Source organism: Molossus molossus, unplaced genomic scaffold, assembly GCF_014108415.1.
Source record: "Molossus molossus isolate mMolMol1 unplaced genomic scaffold, mMolMol1.p scaffold_m16_p_2, whole genome shotgun sequence".
NCBI classification, from domain to species: Eukaryota; Metazoa; Chordata; class Mammalia; order Chiroptera; family Molossidae; genus Molossus; species Molossus molossus.
In genome coordinates, this window is record NW_023425355.1 from 117,392,314 (window position 1) to 117,412,211 (window position 19,898).

Here is a 19,898-nt window from a genome sequence, read left to right on the forward strand (position 1 = left end):
CAAACAATAAAGTGGAGTTTAGAGTGACTGACACCAGAACACCCCAAATGATCCACACTGGCACATTCCCAGCTCTTTAACATCCATCCCTTGTTTTCAGAAAGGTCAGAAGAATCCTGGAGAGACCAATCGCCTAGAATTCTGACAGTGCTGGCAGGAAGGCGGCGCCGCTGAGTCACAAAGGCGGATCCTACGTAGGGACCACCCCGAAATAAAAACGGGGCGGTGTCTCCCCCGAAGCCAGTGCGCGGCCGCGGAGCTCGCCCCGCCCGTCGCTCCGCCCCCCAGGAGAGTCGGAGACACCATGGAGGAGTACCATCGCCACTGCGACGAGGTACCGCCCCTCGCCGCCTTTCAGCGACCCCCACCCCCGCCCCGGCTCCGGCCCCCGCCCGTCTAGGCCTTGGGTCTCTGCTGGGTGGTCTCCCGGCTCCCCGAGGCCCCGAGAATTGGCGTGCAGCGTCCTTCGAGCTTGGGTCTTCTCCCCCGGGCCGGAGATCCATTCACCCCGCCCGTTCCCGGCCCCCGCCCCCCCCCCCCCAGGCCCAGAGGGTGGGTTGAGAGTCCTGGGTGGCAGAGGCAACCCGTAGCGACTGGCGTTGGCGGTGGGGTCGGCGGTGGTGTCGGGGCCTAGGGGTGGAAGGCCTGACTCGGGATGGGTGGGGTGGGGATGGGGTTACAGGCACCGCCCGTCTGCAGGGACAGGCCTTGGAAACCGGTCTTCCTGGGTGCTGTCCCTGGCCTTTGCCGTCCCCCAAAGTAGGTGCCGCCGCCCTGTGAGCGAGGGGGCCCTAGTTACAGAGCCCTCCAGCTCCCTGTCGCTCTCCCCTGGGTGGGCTGAAAGAAGGTATTTCATGGATTAGGAGCCCTTACTTACTGACTCAGGCTTCCTGAAACCTAGCCAGAACCCTATAATGTCGTTTGTTATTTTCCTGTTATTGATGGGGACTCTGACTTTCATGGTGGCTAAGAGACTGGCCCAAAGTTAAAACTGCCAGGAAAGACAGATGCTCCATGTGAACCTGGGCCTCTGACCTCACAACAACTCTTGCTTCACATTAACCTGTAGGAGGATGAGGCCTGTTGGATCCCAGCATAACTTGTAATAAGCCTGGAAGGACAGAAGAGACAAAGACATTCTCTGTTCAGGATAGCCACAGGTTAATGGTGCGGTGAAAAAAGTAGGCACCTAGGCAGGTAATGCAGGGGCAGCATAAAATAATGTGTTATTAGACCCCTGGAAGCGACTTCTGGTTGATTCTTCTTGAGAATGTGGGCTCCTAGAGAAGCTAAAACCACATTTAATTAGTTCTGTGATACAGGTAGCACACATACTTACAGATTAGTGCTAAATTATTCTTATTTTAGAAATTGAGCCACAAGCAATTTCACCCTCAGACATGTACCCCAAGTGCTAGTCTCCTGACTTGTAAGAGAGTTCTGTATGGCAGTACTTACTAAATACTTACATTTAAAAAGAAATTAAATTATATGTGTCACCATGGCCACCCCATACATCCCAATTACATATTTGGTGACCTTCCAAATCAAAGTGAAATGGACATCCTTTAATTTGTACACCACTTTCTAAAATTGATGAAGACCTTATTTTAAGGTAAAACAAGCATTTTAATAGAGTTAAAACGTGTAGGCTGTTTTCAAAATATTCCCAATAATTTAGGGTATTTTTATTCCTTAATTGGGGAATTCTGTGGTGTAATTGAGTTGAAAATATTTTATATCTATATTCAAGACGATACTTATTGTCAGAATTTACTTGTGTTTGAAACCAGTTTTGTTTTATAGTGGATTTGCAAAAATGATGTCATAAAGTACCTAAAAATTTCTCCATGGAAAACAATCATGTATTAACCTGAAATATTTTGGTGTAGATTTCAGTCTTATTACATAGCCTAGTTCTCTACTCTGGGACAGACACTTAGATGTCATTAACAGTTACTTTTAATTCAGGAGTCTATCAAGTCACTCCAAAGTAAAGATTAAGTTGCCAGACCTATTATATAGTATGAAAGGGTCAATAAGTTAGAATGGTCAAATATTTTCATAATCTTTAATTCAGAAAAGCCATATTTTTGCCTAGCATAAGTTAAAAACAAAATTGAAGTAATCTATTAAGCATGGACCACCTCATTCTCACTTCAGTGCACTTCTGTATACTGATGACACCTCTTTTTTTTTTTTTTATCCTCACCCGAGGACATTTTTCGATATTTTGTTCAGATAGAGTGGGAGGGAGAGACAGAGAGAAACATCTACGTGAAAGGGACACATCGAGTGGCTGCCACCCACACAACCCAATCAGGGCCAGGGACAAACTGGAACCAAGGTACATGCCCTTAGCAGGAACCAAACCCGGGTCTCTCTGGACCGCAGGCTGACGCTCCAACCCCTGAGCCAAACCTGCCAGGGCTGATGACACATCTTTATACCTACCTTCTGCTGTTTCTTGTGCTCTGTAGTGCAAAGATTCTCAATCTAGGGTGTTCATCAGAATCACCAGTAAAGCACTTTTTACAAAAAAGTAGTTGCCCAGGTTCTGCCCCAGATAAAATGAATCAAAATCCCCAGGGAGACGTAAGGAAAGCATTCTGTAACTTTAAGTGTTCGAGGTAGGTTTAGCAGCCTTCCTTTATCACTATGGTCTCCTGTCACTAACACCTGACTAGGCCAGCCTAGGGGATTCTGTTTACCGCCAATAAGAGGAAGTCTGTGTTAAAAGCAGCTTTGTCTTTTGTTTTCCCCCTTTAGGTTGGCTTCAATTCGGATGAAGCCCACAATATTGTTAAAGAGGTAAGTTATACATCTTGTTCATTTTGAAGGCTGCTGCATTGATTGCAGTTTTAAAAGGCCGTGTTTTAACTTTCAGTACAAAGTTAGAAACCTTAATATTAAAACAAGGTTTTTAATATTTGTTGGCTAACTCTTTATAGGAGTGCTTCCAAGTTTTTTTAAAAAAATATTTTTTCTTTATTGATTTTCGAGAGAGAGGAAGGGAGGGGGAGAGGGAGATAGAAACATTGAAGAGAGAGAACATCAATTTGCCGCCTCCTGCATGCCCCCCACTGGGGATTGGGCCCCACAACCTGGGCATGTGCCCTGACTAGGAATCAAACTGGTAACCTCTTAGTGTATGGGTTGATGCTCAACTACTGAGCCACACCAGCCAGGCTGTGTTTACTTTTTTTTAAATCCTCACCCAAAGATAAGGTTTTATTGATTTTGAGAGAGAGAGAGAGAGAGAGAGAGAAGAAACATCAGTTGCCTTCAAACCCGCCCAGACTGGGGATTGAACTTTGCAACCTTTTGCTGTATGGGGCGACTCTCCAACTGATTTACCTACGCGGCCAGGTCTTCTATGTATTTGTGGTTGTTTTTGTTGGAAACAAACTTATTCTCTTGTTTTTTTTTCATTTTAATTTATTTATTTTTGTTACAGATGTTTTTCCTTTTTCCCCTACCGATTGTCCCCTCCCCCACCCTCCCCACCCTGTCCCCAGCTTTGTTGTCCATGTCCATTGTGCATGCACACATGCATATAAGTTCTGTGGTTTATCTCTCCCCCACCACACCGTATTCTGGGGATTGTCAGTCTGTACCCCACTTCTACGTCTCTGGGACTACCCCATTTCTCAGACTGTTATGTTCATTATATTCCACAAATAAGTGAGAACATATGATACTTGTCTTTCTCTGTTTGGCTTGTTTCACTAAGGATGATACTTTCCAGGTCCCTCCATGTCGTCTCAAAGGATAAGAGATCTATCTTTCTTACAGCTGCATAGTACTCCATTGTGTATATGTACCACCGCTTTTTTATCCATTCGTCTACTGATGGACATTTGAGCTCTTTCCAGACCTTAGCTATTGTAAATAGTGCTGCCACGAACTTGGGGGTACATATACTCTTTCTGATTGGTGTTTTAGGCTTCTTAGGGTATATTCCTAGAAGTGGGATCACTGGGTCAAATGGAAGTTTAATTTTTAACTTTTTGAGGTAACACCATAGTGTTATCCATAGTGGCTGCACCAGTCTGCATTCCCACCAACTAGAGTCCCCTTTTCTCCACACCCTCGCCAACACTTCTTTGATGATTTGTTGATGGCGGCCATTCTGACAGGTGTGAGGTGATACCTCATTGTTGTTTTAATTTGCATCTCTCTGATGATCAGTGATGTTGAGCATTTCTTCATGTCTCTTGGCCATTTGTATGTCCTGTTTGGAGAGGTATCTATAGTGCCTCTGCTCATTTTTTAATTGGGTTCTTTGTTTTCCTTTTGTTGAGTTGTATGAGCACTTTATATATTTTGGAAATTAACTCCTTATCTGATATATCATTGGCAGTTATGATCTCCCATAAAGTGGGTTGTCTTTCCATTTGGGTGGTTGTTTCTTTTGCTGTGCAGAAGCTTTTGAGTTTGATGGAGTCCCATGTGTTCATTTTCTCCTTCGTTTCTGTTGCCTTAGGTGATGTATCAGTGAGATTTCTGCTGCGTATGATGTCAGAAATTTTATTGCCTACATTTTCTTCTAGGATTTTTATGGATTCATGAATCACATTTAAGTCTTTTATCCATTTTGAGTTTATTCTTGTGTAGGGTGTAAGTTGATGGTCTGGTTTCTTTTTTTTTTTTTTTGCATGTAGCTGTCCAATTTTCCCAACACCATTATTAAAGAGGCTGTCTTCACTCCACTGTATGCTCTTGCCACCTTTGTCAAATATTAATTGAACATATAGTCTTGCGTCCATTTCTGGGTTCTCTGTTCTGTTGCATTGATTTATCTACCTGTTCTTGTGCCAATACCAGGCTGTTTTGATTACAGTGGCTTTGTAGTATAACCTGAAATCCGGTAATGTGATCCCTCCAACTTTGTTGTTCTTTTTGAAGATTGGTGTGGCTATTCGAGGTCTTTTTTGGTTCCATATGAACGTTTGTAGTATTTGTTCTAGTTCTGTGAAGTATGTTATTGGTATTTTGATGGGGATTGCATTGACTCTATAGATTGCTTTGGGTAGTATGGACATTTTAATGAAGTCATTTTTCCAATCAATGAACAAGGTATGTGCTTCCACTTTTTTGTATCTTCCTCTATTTCTTTTTGCAATGACCTGTAGTTTTCTGCAGATAGGTCCTTTATTTCTTTGGTTAAGTTTATACTTAGGTATCTTAATTTTTTTGCTGCGATGGCAAATGGGATTTTTTGTTTGTTTGTTTTTAGTTTCTTTTTCTTTGAGTTCATCATTGGTGTATAAGAATGCTGTTGATTTCTTGACGTTAATTTTGTATCCTGCTACTTTGCCAAATTCATTTATTAAGTCTAGTAAATTTTTGACGGAGACGTTGGGGTTTTCTATGTATAGTATCATGTCATCTGTGAATAATGAGTTTTACTTCCTCTTTTGCAATTTGGAACCCTTTCATTTTTTCTTCCTGTCTGATTGCTGTGGCTAAGACTTCCAGTACTATAAGAGTGGCGAAAGTGGGCATCCTTGTTTTGTTCCAGTTCTTAAGTGAAGTGTCTTTTTCTGGTTTTAGAATTAGAATCATGCTGGCCTCATAAAACGAGTTTAGAAGTCTTCCTTCTTCTTTAATTTTTTGAAATAGTTTGAGGAGAATGGGTATTAGTTCTTTGAATGTTCGGTAAAATTCCCCCGTGAAGCCGTCCAGGCCTTGGCTTTTGTTTGTTGGCAGAGTCTTGATTACATCTTCAATTTCTTTTGTTGTTACTGGTTTGTTGAAATTTTCCATCTCTTCTTGGTTCAGTTTTGGGAGACTGTGTGTTTCTAGAAATTTGTCCATTTTGCTTAGATTGTCGAATTTTTGCTGTATAGTTCTTAACAATTCTTTGTATTTCTGTGGTGTTAGTTATTATTTCTCGTCTTTCATTTCTGATTTTGTGTAGTTGGGTTCTCTCTCTTTGTTTCTTGGTGAGTCTAGCTAAGGGTCCATAAATCTTGTTTGTCTTTTCAAAGAACCAGGTCTTTGTTTCATTGATCCTTTGATTCAGTTTTTTTTTTTTTTTTTTGGTCTCCATATCATTTATTTCTGCTCTGATCTTTACTATTTCCTTCCTTCTACTTGCTCTGCGGTTTTCTTTTTGTTTGCTTTCTAGATCGTAAAGTTGTGAAGTTAGATAGTCTAGTAGAAAGTTTTCTTGTTCCTTGAGGTGGGCCTGTAGTGCTGTGAACCTAACTCTCAGAACTCTTCTCACTGCATCCCATAGATTTTGTGTTGTTGTGTGTTCATTTTCATTGGTTTCCAGGAAGTTTTTAATTTCTTCCTTGATCTCCTCGGCAACACACTCATTGTTTAATGACATGCTATTTAGCTTCCATGTGTTCAAATGTCTTTGTATGTTCTTGTTGCAATTGATTACTAGTTTCATGCCATTGTGATCTGAGAAGATGCTTCATATGATTTCAGTCTTCTTGAACTTGTAGAGACTTAGTTTGTGCCCTATATGTGATCTATCTTTGAGAATGTCCCATGTGCACTTGAGAAGAATGTGAATTCTGCAGTTTTGGGGTGTAATTCTCTGTATATATCTATTAAATCTATTTGGTCTAGTGCTTCATTTAGAGTCTGTGTTTCCTTGTTAATTTTTTGTCTGGATGATCTATTCAGTGATGTCAGCGGGGTGTTGAAGTCCCCTGCTATGATTGTATTGCTGTTGATTTCTTCTTTGAACTCCTCCAGAAGATTTTTAATATATGTTGGTGCTCCTATATTGGGTGCACATATGTTTACCAAGGTTATATCATTCTGTTGGATAGATCCTTTCAATATTATGTAGTGGCCCTCTTTGTCTCTAGGTATGGTCTTCATTTTGAAATCTACTTTATCAGATATGAGTATTGCTACCCCAGCTTTTTTTCCTTTCTGTTTGCTTGAAGGATTTTTTTCCTATCCCTTCACTTTCAATCTATGTGAGTCTCTTGTTGTGAGGTGGATCTCTTGTAAACAACATATAGGTGAGCCCTGGCCAGTTTGGCTCAGTGGTTGAAGCCGCGGCCTGTGGACCAGAGAGTTCCATGTTTGGTTCCTGCTAGGGGCACGTACCAAAAAAAAAAAAAAAAAAGTATTTGTGAGTCATGCTTTCTTATCCAGTCAGCTACTCTGTGTCTTTTTATCAGAGTATTCAAGCCATTCACATTTAAGGTGATTATTGACATGTACTTATTTATTGCCATTTTTGTTTAGTATGGTTCTATTTTTCTTTCTTTCTATTTCTTCTACTGCAGTTCTTTTAGCATAGCTTGTAGTGCTGGTTTGGTGTTAATATATTCCCTCAGCCTTTTTTTTTTTTTTTGGTCCAGAAAGCTCTTTATTTGACCTTCTATTTTGAATGATAGTCTTGCTGGGTAGAGTAGTCTTGGATTCAGATCCTTGTTTTTCATAACCTTGATTACTTCATGCCACTCCTTTCTGGCCTATAGTGTTTTTGTTGAGAAGTAGCTGAGAGCCTTATGGGGTTTCCTTTGTAGGTAACCTGTTGCTTATCTCATGCTGCTTTTAGGATTCTCTCTTTGTCTTTAATTTTTGGCATTTTAATTACTATGTGACTTGGTATGGGCCTGTTTGGGTTCTTCTTACTTGGGGCTCTCTGTGCTTCTTGAACTTGAATGCCTTCTTCCTTCACCAAGTTAGGAAAGTTTTCTGTCACTATTTCTTCAAATATATTCTTTAACCCTTGCCCATTTTCTTCCTCTTTGTGGTCTCCTATGATGCGAATGTTATTACGTTTCTAGTTGTCCCACAGTTCTCTTAAGCTATCTTCCTGTTTTTGTTTTTGTTTGTTTGTTTTTTTAGCCTCCCCCGAGGACATTTTTTGTTCAGGTAGAGTGGGAGGGAGAGAGGAACAGAGAGAGAGAGAGAAACATCGATGTGAAAGGAACACATCGAGTGGCTGCCACCCGCACAACCGACCAGGGCCGGGGACAAACTGCAGCCGAGGTACGTGCCCTTAGCGGGAACCGAACCTGGGTCTCTCAGGACCGCAGGTCTGCAGCCGAGGTACGTGCCCTTAGCGGGAACCGAACCTGGGTCTCTCAGGACCGCAGGTCTGCAGCCGAGGTACGTGCCCTTAGCGGGAACCGAACCCGGGTCTCTCAGGACCGCAGATCGACGCTCTAACCGCTGAGCCAAACCGGCCAGGGCTATCTTCCTGTTTTTTAATTGTTTGTTCCTTTTGGTTTTCTGATTGGTTGATTTTTTTTCTACCCTGTCTTCTAATTCACTGATCCGGTCCTCAGCTTCCTCTACTCTGCTGGTTAGTCCTTCCAATGTGTTCTTTATTTCTTCTATGTCATTCTTTATTTCCACTTGGTTGGTTTTCAGTGTTTCTATATCTTTACTCATGGTGCTGATGTCATTACTAATACTGTTGAGCTTCCTCAGGATCATGGCTCTGAACTCTACCTCTGATAATTTGCCTAGCTGCATTTCATTTATCTCATCTTGGATAGAGTTCTCTTGTTCTTTCATTTGGGATTTGTTTCTTTGTTTCACCATTGTGGCTATCTCTGGGTTTTCGAGCTTGCCAAATAATCCCTGTGGGTGTTGGTGTTCTGCTGTTTGTGGCTCCCTCTACTGGGATTGGATGAGCCTGGGTTGACCCACGTTAAACACCACTGTCAAGTCTTACTTTCAGGGTAGATTTGCAAGCCCAGGAAAGGTTCAGTTATCCTCTAGCTTTTTCCTGGAGGCTAGTAGTCTCAGTTACTCAGTGCCTTGGAATGTAGCCCTGTTGTTCTGCATAAGAGGATTTCCAAAGGGAGGGATAGATCTTGGTTGTTAATGATCCTCAATTTGCATTACTTTGTCTCAATTGGGAAAAAGTGAATCTCCACAGGGTTGGGGGGCTGCTGATTTTCCCCAAAGCTCTGGGAAGAAGCACACTGGCCACCGTTCTTTGTGGCCGTAACTCAGCTAAAACCCTGAGTGCCCTTCAAATCCCGGTTGTCACCACAGAGTTGCAGCCCAGTCTGCCCTCCCTCTGCTGTAGCCCCCAGGTAAGTGGCTGTGGCTGTTTTAGTGCTCTGTCCAGGCTCTCTGTGCTGTGGAGCAGACTTGGTCTTTATTCCCCAAGGGCGCTGCCCACACCTAAGACTGCTGCTGTCCCTGGGCTCCCAGCCCGCCACCCTCTTGCACCTCCACAGATTCTACCAGTGTCCCTGGTTATATGGTCCTGTCCTGCTGCTTTTCTCTGAGGATTTGTCTTTATTTTAGTTGTAATTCCCATTTATTCCTGGGAGATCATCTGTGTAGCTTCCATTCACTCCGCCTCCATTTTCACATCCTCCCCAAATATTATGTTAAATGTTAATACTATAGATACATATATACATACTTTTTATATGTAAATTTATACACTTATATATGTCATATATATCGAAGAAATAAGAGAGCATGGAAATATCTGCCTTTGGTCATTATATGCTCTTTTTTTTAGCATAGTATAATTAGAAAGATAATCACTTGCCCAGCCTGTGTGGCTCACTGAACTGGTTGAGCATCAACAAATGCACCAAGAGGTCACTGGTTCTATTCACTATCAGGGCACATGCCCAAATTGTGGGCCCTATCCCCAGTGGGGGCATGCAGGAGGCAGCCATTTGATGTTCTCTCTCATCGATGTTTCTGTCTCTCTCTCCCTCTCTCCTCCTCTCTCTGTAAAATGAATAAAGACAAATATTTTGAAAAAGGAAAATAATAATTTAACATCTTTAGACACAGGTATGATGATAAATAAACATCTTTTTTTTGTTTGTTTTTTCCCCCACCCAAGGACATTTTTGCATCCATCCTCAGACAGCGCAGGAGGGAGAGAGGGAGGAAGGGAGAGAGAGAAACATTGACGCAAGAGAGACACACCGAGTGGTCACCACCCACCCGACCCCAACCGGGGCAGGGGACAAACCACAACCAAGACACGTGCCCTCAGCGGGAACCGAACCTGGAACTCTCTGGTCCGTGGGCCGACACACCAACCACTGAGCCCAACTGGCCAGGGCAGTAAATAAAAATCTTAAGAACAATATTTGAAATATCAATGTAGCCCTCCTGTTAGGCAAATAGACAAGCAGTTCTCTTTGGGAATCAATTCTGGCAAAGGAATTAATCTAGTGGCATCTACACTGTGGGTAAGGTATTTATGAACACTTTTAATAGTCCTGAGTAATTTTTAACTGTGCCAAATCCTAGAAAAAATGGGCTGGCCTGGAAAGCAGGGTTGTTTGGTCGGTGTGACTGTTGGGGCCTGTGTCCTTGCTGACCCTACCTGCCTTTAGACTAGGCATTAAACATCTTGCCATCCTGTCCTGAGACAATGCCTTACCTGCCTGAGTGTTCTGGAGCACAAGCTCACCCAGAACTCAATCAGGGATGGCCTTTTTTTTTTTTTGGTACTTACCCCTAGCAGGAACTGAGCCTGGGACTCTCTGGTCCGCAGGCTGATGCTCCAACTGCTGAGCCAAACCGGCCAGCACTCAGGACTGGCCTTGTACAGCTAGGATCTACTTGAGGCCTAGGCAGACACCTGAAAATCCTGCCATATTTTAATAGTTCAGAAATATGTATTAGAACTATGTGGCCCAGGAATATTTAATTTTTAAAACAGAATGCAAATGTTTTCAATACCTTGACAGTACAGCAGCAAAGTGAGGTCATTTGGGAGGTGGAAGAGGGGATGGAGATCATGGAAAGGGCAGGAGTGATAACAACCTCCTTTTTCTCCTTTTTCTCCTTTTTTTTTTAATCCTCATCAGAGGATATTTTTGCATTTATCTTCTGATAGAGCGGGAGGGAGAGAGGGAAGAAGAGAGAGAGAAACATTGATGTGAGGGAGACACATCAACTGGCTGCCACCCGCACGACCCCAACCGGGGCTGGGGACAAACTGCAACCGAGGTACATGCCCTTAGCAGGAACCAAACCTGGGACTCTCTGGTCCGCAGACCAACGCTTTAAACTCTGCGCCAAACTGACCAGGGCACAACCTCCTTTTTCAGAGTGTTCATGGTTGATGGAACATGAAGAAAAGGATGCTGGGGTATCTGAGGAGGCTTTTTTAAAAAAATATGTTTTTATTTAATTTTTAGAGAGAGAGGAAGGGAGAGGGAGAGAGAAACATTGATGTGAGAGAGGAACATCGATCAGCTGCCTCCTGCATGCCTCCCACCTGGGATCAAGCCTAAAACCCGGGCATGTGCCCCAATTGGGAATTGAACCGGGACCTCTCAGTCCATGGGATGATGCTCAACCCACTGAGCCACACTGGCTGGGCAAGGAGGAGCCTTTTAAACAGACCTTCTTTACTCACATTCTGAGCCAAATGAAAAGACAAGAGTCACTAGAAAGAGAATAAAATGTCATCTTTATTTTTAGTTAAAACTGGGTTGGAGATTAGAGCTGAGTTTGCTAACTCCCTACCTGTTCAGTTCAGTTCAGACCTTGGAAGAGACATCCAGTGGAAGGATTGTGTCAACAGAGAGAAACACTTAGCCAGGCTGGTGCCTTTTGTTGGTCTGGGTGGAGAGGGAAGGAGAAACCAAATATTTAAGTCCAAGGCATTTGGGAGATTGACTCTCCCAAACGAGAATGGTGGAACAACGGTTGTCACTCATTAACCAAGTAATTCACTCCACCTCCATGAGGAGGAATAATAACAGGTGGAACAAGAGGCCAGGAATGTTAGGGGAAAATCCTCTGTGTGGAAAGAAATGCCAAGAGTGGAAAAGAAACATTTTCCTAATAGTGTAAATATAAGTAAAAATACTGAGTTCACTATTGAGGAGAGAGGGAGGAAGGTAGCGGGAGATCTGAGGGAACTAAATTTTCATCTCTCATAGCAGGAGCTCTAGTACTGTTGTCTATAATTCATAAATCAAGAAATGGTGGTATGAACATTATTTGGAGATACTTAAGTAATCTTTTAGAATAAATAAAAGCAGTTGTACATTGACAGATTTTCCTCTTGGGAATGAAACTAGGGATGGGAAAGGGTGGCGAGGGGATTCTTGCTTTTCATTGAAAGATCTCTTCCGTTGGGTTTTAAAAACCGTGTGCATGTGTTACTTTGATGCTTTATTAAATTAAAAGAACCATGCTTCTTAAACTGGGATACACATACTTGGTGGTGGCTAGGTGGGGCTAGGAGGCCCTGGGTACGTTTTAGAGCATTGGTTTTACTTAAATACTTGCAAGAGGGAGTTAAGTAATATAAATAATTTAACGAAACACATTTTTAATTAAAAAAAAAAAAACCTCTGATATATTATAGAGTCAAAAGCAGGCTTCACTTGAAGTTTTTATATGAAATATGAGACTTCAAACAAATCTCACGTTTGCTCCAGGTGACTTGCAGCTCCACGTCTATTCTCTTTCCTCCTCCTCTCTTCCCATGAATCAGCTCTTTGCTACTGAGGCAATGGAAAGGCTTGAGAGAGTGAAAGAGCACTATTTTAAAACATTTCAGCACACAGTTTCAGCAGGTATTTCTGTTTTTCTTATCTCTTTCCAATCGCCTTTTCTTTTCTTAGATTTCTTACTCCCAGCCCCTGTGCTAGTATTTTTTCCCTCTGAAGTCCTTAGAGCCGTTCACTTATCAGTGAAATGCATATATTTCATTTGTCAGTAATACAATGAGCCGCCAAATAATTTCTCAGAGAAAAAGTGAGTTACAAATGGGATTAACATGGAATTTAGTCTAAAGTAGATTTGATTTAGGATACTCAAAGAGTATATTAAAGATAATATTACTTCAACAACAAACATTTACTGAGTGCCTGCTGTGTGCCCACTTCCTGAGTTTGGCCCTGGGAATACAGACAGGTTAAGGACCTCATTATCTAGTGGGCCTCCTGGCTAATACTAATTAAGAAGGCTAAATGTTAATTAATAGTAATTAGCAGGGCTATTTACAGTGGGATCCAGAGCCCCACGATGCTTTTCTGTTGTTTAGATAACCCGAAAGAAAAACTAGTGCTCTTAGTTTCCCATTTAGGAAAGGCAGTATAGAGGGAGTAGGAGGTTTGCCTAAGCCCTGGGGTAGTAAAGTCAGAATTAGAACCCTGTTGCCCTGACCCTTGGGCCACAGGCCCTCCTGCATCTGTCATGCTATTGCATACTCTCCAGGAGAATAATTTGAGCCTTGTTCCTTTTTCCAACTTGTCTAAATTTAACTTTTCTTTCTATGTTTTATCATTAGTGAAAATTTCATATTGTCCAGCTTAACATTTCATATTAATTTGTGCCTTTATGAATTTTTACTACATTTGTAATAAATGAAAGCTGCATATGTGCATACACTCGTGTGTGTGTGTGTGTGTGTGTTTGATTAAGCTAGATTCTATAAATGAATTGAATGAGTGCTTTATTACCCAGGCTCTATTACTTGAATATAAAATAATAGCAGCAAAATTAGTCAGAGAAAGACAAATACTGTATGATCTCACTTATATGTGGAATCTAAAAAAGTAGAACTCAGCCCTGGCTGGTTTGGCTCAGCGGTTAGAGCATTGGCCTGTGGTCCAGAGAGACCCAGGTTCGGTTCCCGCTAAGGGCACGTACCTCGGTTGCAGTTTGTCCCCGGCCCTGGTTGGTCGTGTGGGTGGCAGCCACTCGATGTGTCCCTTTCACGTTGATGTTTCTCTCTCTCTCTCTCCCTCTCTCCCTCCCACTCTATCTGAACAAAAAATGGAAAAATGTCCTTGGGTGAGGATATAAATAAATAAATAAATAAATAAATAAATAAATAAAGTAGAACTCATAGAAACAAAAAGTAGAATGGTGGTTGCCAAGGGCTGGAGGGCAGGGGGAATGGGGAAATGTATATCAAAGGGTACAAACTTAATTTGGGGGGATCTAATGTACAGCATGGTAACTACAGTTAACACTGTATTGTATACCTGGAAGTTGCTGAAAATAGATCTTAAATGTTCTTAACACACATGCAAAAATAATAACTGTGAGAAGATGGGTACATTAATTCACCTTATCATGGTAATTATTTCACAATATATACGTGTATCAAATCATCACATTGTACACCTTAAACTTACCTGATGTTACATGTCTATTATATTTCAGTCAAACTGGAAAAATACAACAAGCAGCAATAATGATAATGATGATGATAATAATAATATCTAACATGACTTACTGTGCTTACTCTGTGGCAGTCGCTGTGTTTTGAGCACATGGCACTCGTTATCCCCTTCTATTCTCACAACAACCTGATGAGATGAGGCTGTTATATCTCTACTTTAAGCAATAGGGAAATAGGGGTTTCAAGAGGTTAAGTCACTCACAAAAGGTCACACAGGGAGTAGGTGGCAGTGGTGACCTTAAAACCAAACACTATGATTCTAAACAGGTGCTTTTAATAAGATATCACAAGTGAATGGAAGTATTATTTAACTTTCCCTTTATAGAGCATTCATCCAGAATATAGTGTTTGTTGATGATTTACTTTTAATGGCAGGTGTGCTAGTTTTATAGCTAAGCAATTCCATAATGTGAATAAGAATATAATTATTATTCATGATAATTACATTTTCAGTTGGTCTCATCCTTTGCTTTTACCATCTGAAACCTAGTTTAAATCCCAACTGTTTCAAAGATATTCTTTAATCAGTTGACATCACCCTTTTTCAATTTCTACCCGCATAATCTTTCTATGATATAATTTATCACCATTGATTAGTCTTCCTTGTGTTACAGAATTATTAGCTTCTTTGCTAGAGTAAGTTCTTTACAACAGAGGCCGTCTCATACTTATCTTTACATGACCCATAGTATCTCAGAGGGTGAGATAATGCATACAGAAACGCTTTGAAAATTCTTAAACTATTAGAGACACTGCTTAATAAATACTTACTAGATGCATATTTTCTAAGATGCTCTATTGGGTTATAAATGTATTTTGTGTTCTGAATACATTTTTGCTACAATGTGTGTATAATTTGTTTGAATATCCTCTGCCCTTTTAGTGTATAGATGGAGTTTTAGGTGGTGAAGATTATAATCAGAACAACATCAACCAATGGACTGCAAGCATAGTGGAACAATCCTTAGCACATTTGGTTAAGTTGGGAAAAGCTTATAAATATATTGGTAAGTACCACTGTCTTTCCTTAGAAATTCACTCATCTTTGTTTGCCCTTGTGATTTTCTCCAAATTTAGAGAATATAAATGAATGATAGACACTATAGTTGGATACTAATAGGGTTTGAAGGACTTCTGAATTATTTATGAAAAGATAATATAAGATACTATCTAAAAGAAGGAGATCTTTTGCTATTCAAAAGCAGTTTGAGCTTCTGTCAACCATCTATTTTTTCTTGGTAGTACCACTTTTCACATTTACATCAGTTAGCTCTTTCTACTGAAACCAACTGAGCACTACTGTCTTCTTTTCAGTAACCCCGTGTCTCCTTATATGTAGGACTATGAAGTATCACACAAAAATTCTTTGTGAAGTGGAATATTTTCTTTGGCTGAATTACGCCCATGATGTAGGGTACATAACCAGTGGTTATGGCAATGGGCAACAGACTGGACCCAGTGGGGACAAAATCATGGTAGATAATCAAGATGAGGGACTATTATTTTTTTAATTCATTTGTTAAATGCTTTGTTTTCTATTTTTGTACACCTTTTAAAGCTCTGAACTTAAGCACTTAAATCTTGGATATCTTTTTCTTTGTTTATAAGTATCCTCACTCTGTGACTTTACTTTTAGTGACCTGTGCAGTGGTCCAGAGAAGTGCATATGGCTTTCACACAGCCAGCTCATGCTTTTGGGATACCACATCTGATGGTAAGAGACCTTAAGCTGATTCAAACAATATCCAACTTCTAGCAAAGTCACAGTGTACTTATTATCAGATGCTTTATTTATCTCTAATTAAATTCTGAAAAGACTTTATCAACAGTATTGCTTTGTACCTAATCAAAACTAACATATGTGCTTTTAGACAAATATGAAATGTGAACATTTAACAGACTGCAGGAAACAAGCGATTAAAACCTATGAAAATGCATATGTACGTTTTCTGCTAATTTTGATGTTTTGTTGGTATTTCAAAGTCATTTTGTGTGTGTGTTTTCAGGAACCTGTACCGTACGGTGGGAGAACCGAACCATGAACTGTATCGTCCATGTTTTTGCCATTGCCATTGTCCTGTGACAGACTAAAAATGTTTGGCCAAAGCCATTAACTTAAGAATTTGTCAGTGTATCCTTTCTAAAAAGAATAAGTTACTTATTAATATGCTAGATGACAAGTGTGCAATATGCTTCAAAGCTATCAACAAAAACTGAATGTTATAAGCAAGCAATCTCATAGTAAATTGGCAGGTTAGCTCATATTCTATAGGTACAGAATCATTTCAGTAGGAAAAATGTAATGTCAGCAGAAACAAATACAGAAACATGGCATGACATGAAAATACAACCTTATATTTACACCAGCTTTTCACTAACATTATGTACCTAAGGAGATAGGGAAATCCATTCAGATAGTAAAATGATCTTTCTTTCAGCTTCAGAGAAGTTAGCAGGGATACATATATGAACAAAATGCTGCAAGGATAAATCTGGAGAAAATAATAATTAGCTAACACTTCTTATGTTTGTATTTCTTCTCCTCAGTTGTACCTATGGCTTAGTAGAAAGTAATCCTTTTTTTCTCTCAATTAATATCGCAGTGTGCAACTACTATTAACTTGTTTATATTTTCTGAGAATGATTAAAACAGTTTTTAAAATTTCATAATCTTGGATCTATGTTTGAGGGCGAATTAAATCTGGTAATCTTGAATTAGCCAGTTAAACAAAATGAGTTACAGTGTATGATGAAAACTATCTGACTGACAGCTGCCTTACAATTCACACATTCTGTGTGTAACAGACACTATTGAATGTCTGTTATGAGCCTATTTCTCTGCTAGTCATTATAGTTATCAATCTGCTGTTCACATTCTAAGTTTCTTTTGGCACCTGTTCAGTTGGACTATTGACATTTATGTTTGGGGAAGAAAAAAAGTTGCTTTACAAGAGAGAGAAAAAGTGAATCTGGTTATCCATGTAGAAGTAAGCAAAGTGAAAAGCACTTATTGCTGACAAAGAATCATAGCTGTAATTTTAAGAATTGCTCTTAGGAAGTTAAAAACGCGTGAAGTATGCAGCTCTTAGTTAAAGGCCTTATTAGCAGTCTTACTGTACAAGTAGTAAATTTTATCATTGCTTTAGTTACAACCATCTGTAAATATTTTAAAGTACTTATGTGGGGTTCAAGTTAATTGGAATGAAGTATAAATTAAAAGTATACAATCATTGGCAAGGTATTGAAAATCTCAGGGCTTATGAAATGTAGTTAAATTTATTTAAAAATTAAAGTACACAGCTGGCTGCCAAATGCGAAGTCAATCTGCCATTTAATCTTGAAAATAAACTCGTGTTTGCATATTACCACTAATGCTAATACATATAGGGACTGGGACCATGATTCATTGAATTTGGTGGGAAAGAAAAGCTTAGTGTTAATACTGACACTATTAAGATAGTATTCTTGTAGGAATACTATGTGCATGTTTGATATTTTGCTGAGTAACAATAATTGTTCAGTGTTTAAGAAGAATATTAAGAGAACACAGGGGTAAAGTTTAATGCAGTGATGTACATTTTTGGCCCGTGGGAAATTCTCATAGTCATTACCTTTATGTTAATTCATTCTGCTGGCTTTTGTGCCCTTGAAGATTACAGTAGTGACCAAAATATTTGTGCAGTTAAGACTCGTTTTGATTATTGTTATTGAAGCCTGATCTTAAAAGAATAATAATCAAAAATACCTTATGAACTTGCTATCTGCTGTTTCTAGTTACAGTATAATAAAGATTATCTTACTGTGCTGTACTTTTGCTTCTTGATGATTATTGAATAAAGAAATGGCATTGTGCTTACTCTAAGAAATTTTAAGTAGGAGAAATGAGGAAGACAAATACATGTCAGACCACATAGATATATCATACAGAATAAATACTGTTGAAATAGCAAGCCAAACCCAGGATTCACATTTACAATATAATTAATGGCTTCTATTTTATGCCCTTTATTTTATGATTTTAACACAAAGTTTCATTTTAAAAAGTCAGTGTAAAATATATTCTATAACTATTTATTAGCTTTTAATGACTACTTTGGGCAAGGAATTTTGTCCTGTTTGTCAATTTGCTATTGAACTGTGTTTTTTTTAATTAATGACTTTAAGTATATAAAATTTGTGTATTCAAATGTAAATACTAACTCAGATTTTTGTAAAGCTATAATTTTATGTTTGTAAAGTACCAGTATGCTGCCCTAAATGATGACAACATCTCATTACATTTTCTCTAGTAAAAAGTACTTTTGCTCTTCTTTTCAAGTTGGGGGTAATCTAATTATGAGTCACTAAAAGCATTTTCACCGCCTACGTAAATCACTTAAAATTTTTTTTCTTTATTGATTTTAGAGAGAGAGGAAGGGAGTGGGAGAGAGAGATGGAAACATTAATGAGAGAGAACATTGATTGGCTGCCTCCTGCATGCCCTCCACTGGGGATTGGGCCCACATCCTTGACATATGCCCTGACTGGGAATCGAACCGGTGACCTCTTGGTGCATGGGTCGACACTCAACCGCTGAACCACTCCGGCCAGGCTAAATCATCACTTTTTAAAAGTAATTTTATGATGCTGCACATTATATTTTCAAAATTTGAAGAAAAAATAACTTGTCTATTCTTGATAACAGCTTTTTTAAAAATGGGAGAAAAATCTGTGACATTTTATAACAAAGAAACTAGGTCTTTCTTATAGCAGACACCAAAGCAAAGTTTGAGAGATGAATTTTACCCTATGTGTTAGAATCTCCCCAAGGAGAATTTTTTTTATAATCCAGAAGTTGGAGCTATATTTGTGGCTTAAGAGGCTTATAGTTTCAATGTCTAGTAATTCAGTAAAATCGACCTTTGCATGTTTATTAAAGTCCTTATAAAAGAATCTTAGCATTCAGCCTTTATAAGATTTAGATGGCCACCGTCAATACACATTAACTTCAGTGGTCCAGGAGATTCTAGCTCACCTTGTCTAATTGTAAACCCTGTATTTCTCATTATGGTTCCACTTAACGCCATTCCACATCATCCTTGGATATATGTAGGTAGGGTATATTGACAATCCAGACCTAATTGGAAATGGCCTCTAATTACTTAATGTAAAGTGTCTCTTGCCAAAATGTTTTTTAAGGATCTTGGGGACAAAGTTACAACTTTGTACAGGCATTTGCAGCATCACTGTTATGATATGTTTCTTTCTATAGGACACAAAATGTGGGCAACTACCCCCCACTCTGGGGTCCTTTATTTATTTATTTAAAAAATTTTCTTTATTCATTTTAGAGAGAGAGGGAGGGCAAAAGAGAGAGATAGAAACACTGATGAGAGAGAACATCTATTGGCTGCCTCCTGCATGCCCCCCACTGGGGATCGGGCCCACAACCTGGGCATGTGCCCTGACCGGGAATCAAACCAGTGACCTCTTGGTGCATGGGTTGATGCTCAACCAGTGAGCCAAACCGGCCAGGCGCTCTGGGATCCTTTAAATATGAAGGCCATATAGGGAAGTTTCTTTGCAGCTCTGCCAGATCAGGTCAGGGAATTTGATGCCTGGATTTACCCAGTACTCTCTCTATATATATTTTTTCATTCCAAAATACATACCTTTTTATTTTACTGAATATTTCATCTTCTAAGATACATTTTAAGTATGCCAGCTTCTAACTTGAGGTATTTCAATCTGGGTTTCTTAGGGCAGAGTTTTATATGAGGCAATATTATTA

At 39.8% G+C, this 19,898-nt stretch overlaps 1 protein-coding gene across 1 annotated transcript; it reads left to right on the forward strand.

Annotated features, from left to right (window-relative positions):
• Window positions 1-248: 248 nt before the first annotated feature.
• DYNLT3 (dynein light chain Tctex-type 3) lies at window positions 249-17,983 on the forward strand. The gene is made up of 5 exons (XM_036271703.1): window positions 249-334; window positions 2,770-2,811; window positions 15,012-15,135; window positions 15,765-15,842; window positions 16,135-17,983. The coding sequence occupies exons 1-5, from the start codon at window positions 305-307 to the stop codon at window positions 16,209-16,211; spliced, it is 351 nt and encodes a 116-aa protein (XP_036127596.1). The 5' UTR covers window positions 249-304; the 3' UTR covers window positions 16,212-17,983.
• The last annotated feature ends 1,915 nt before the right edge of the window (window positions 17,984-19,898 follow it).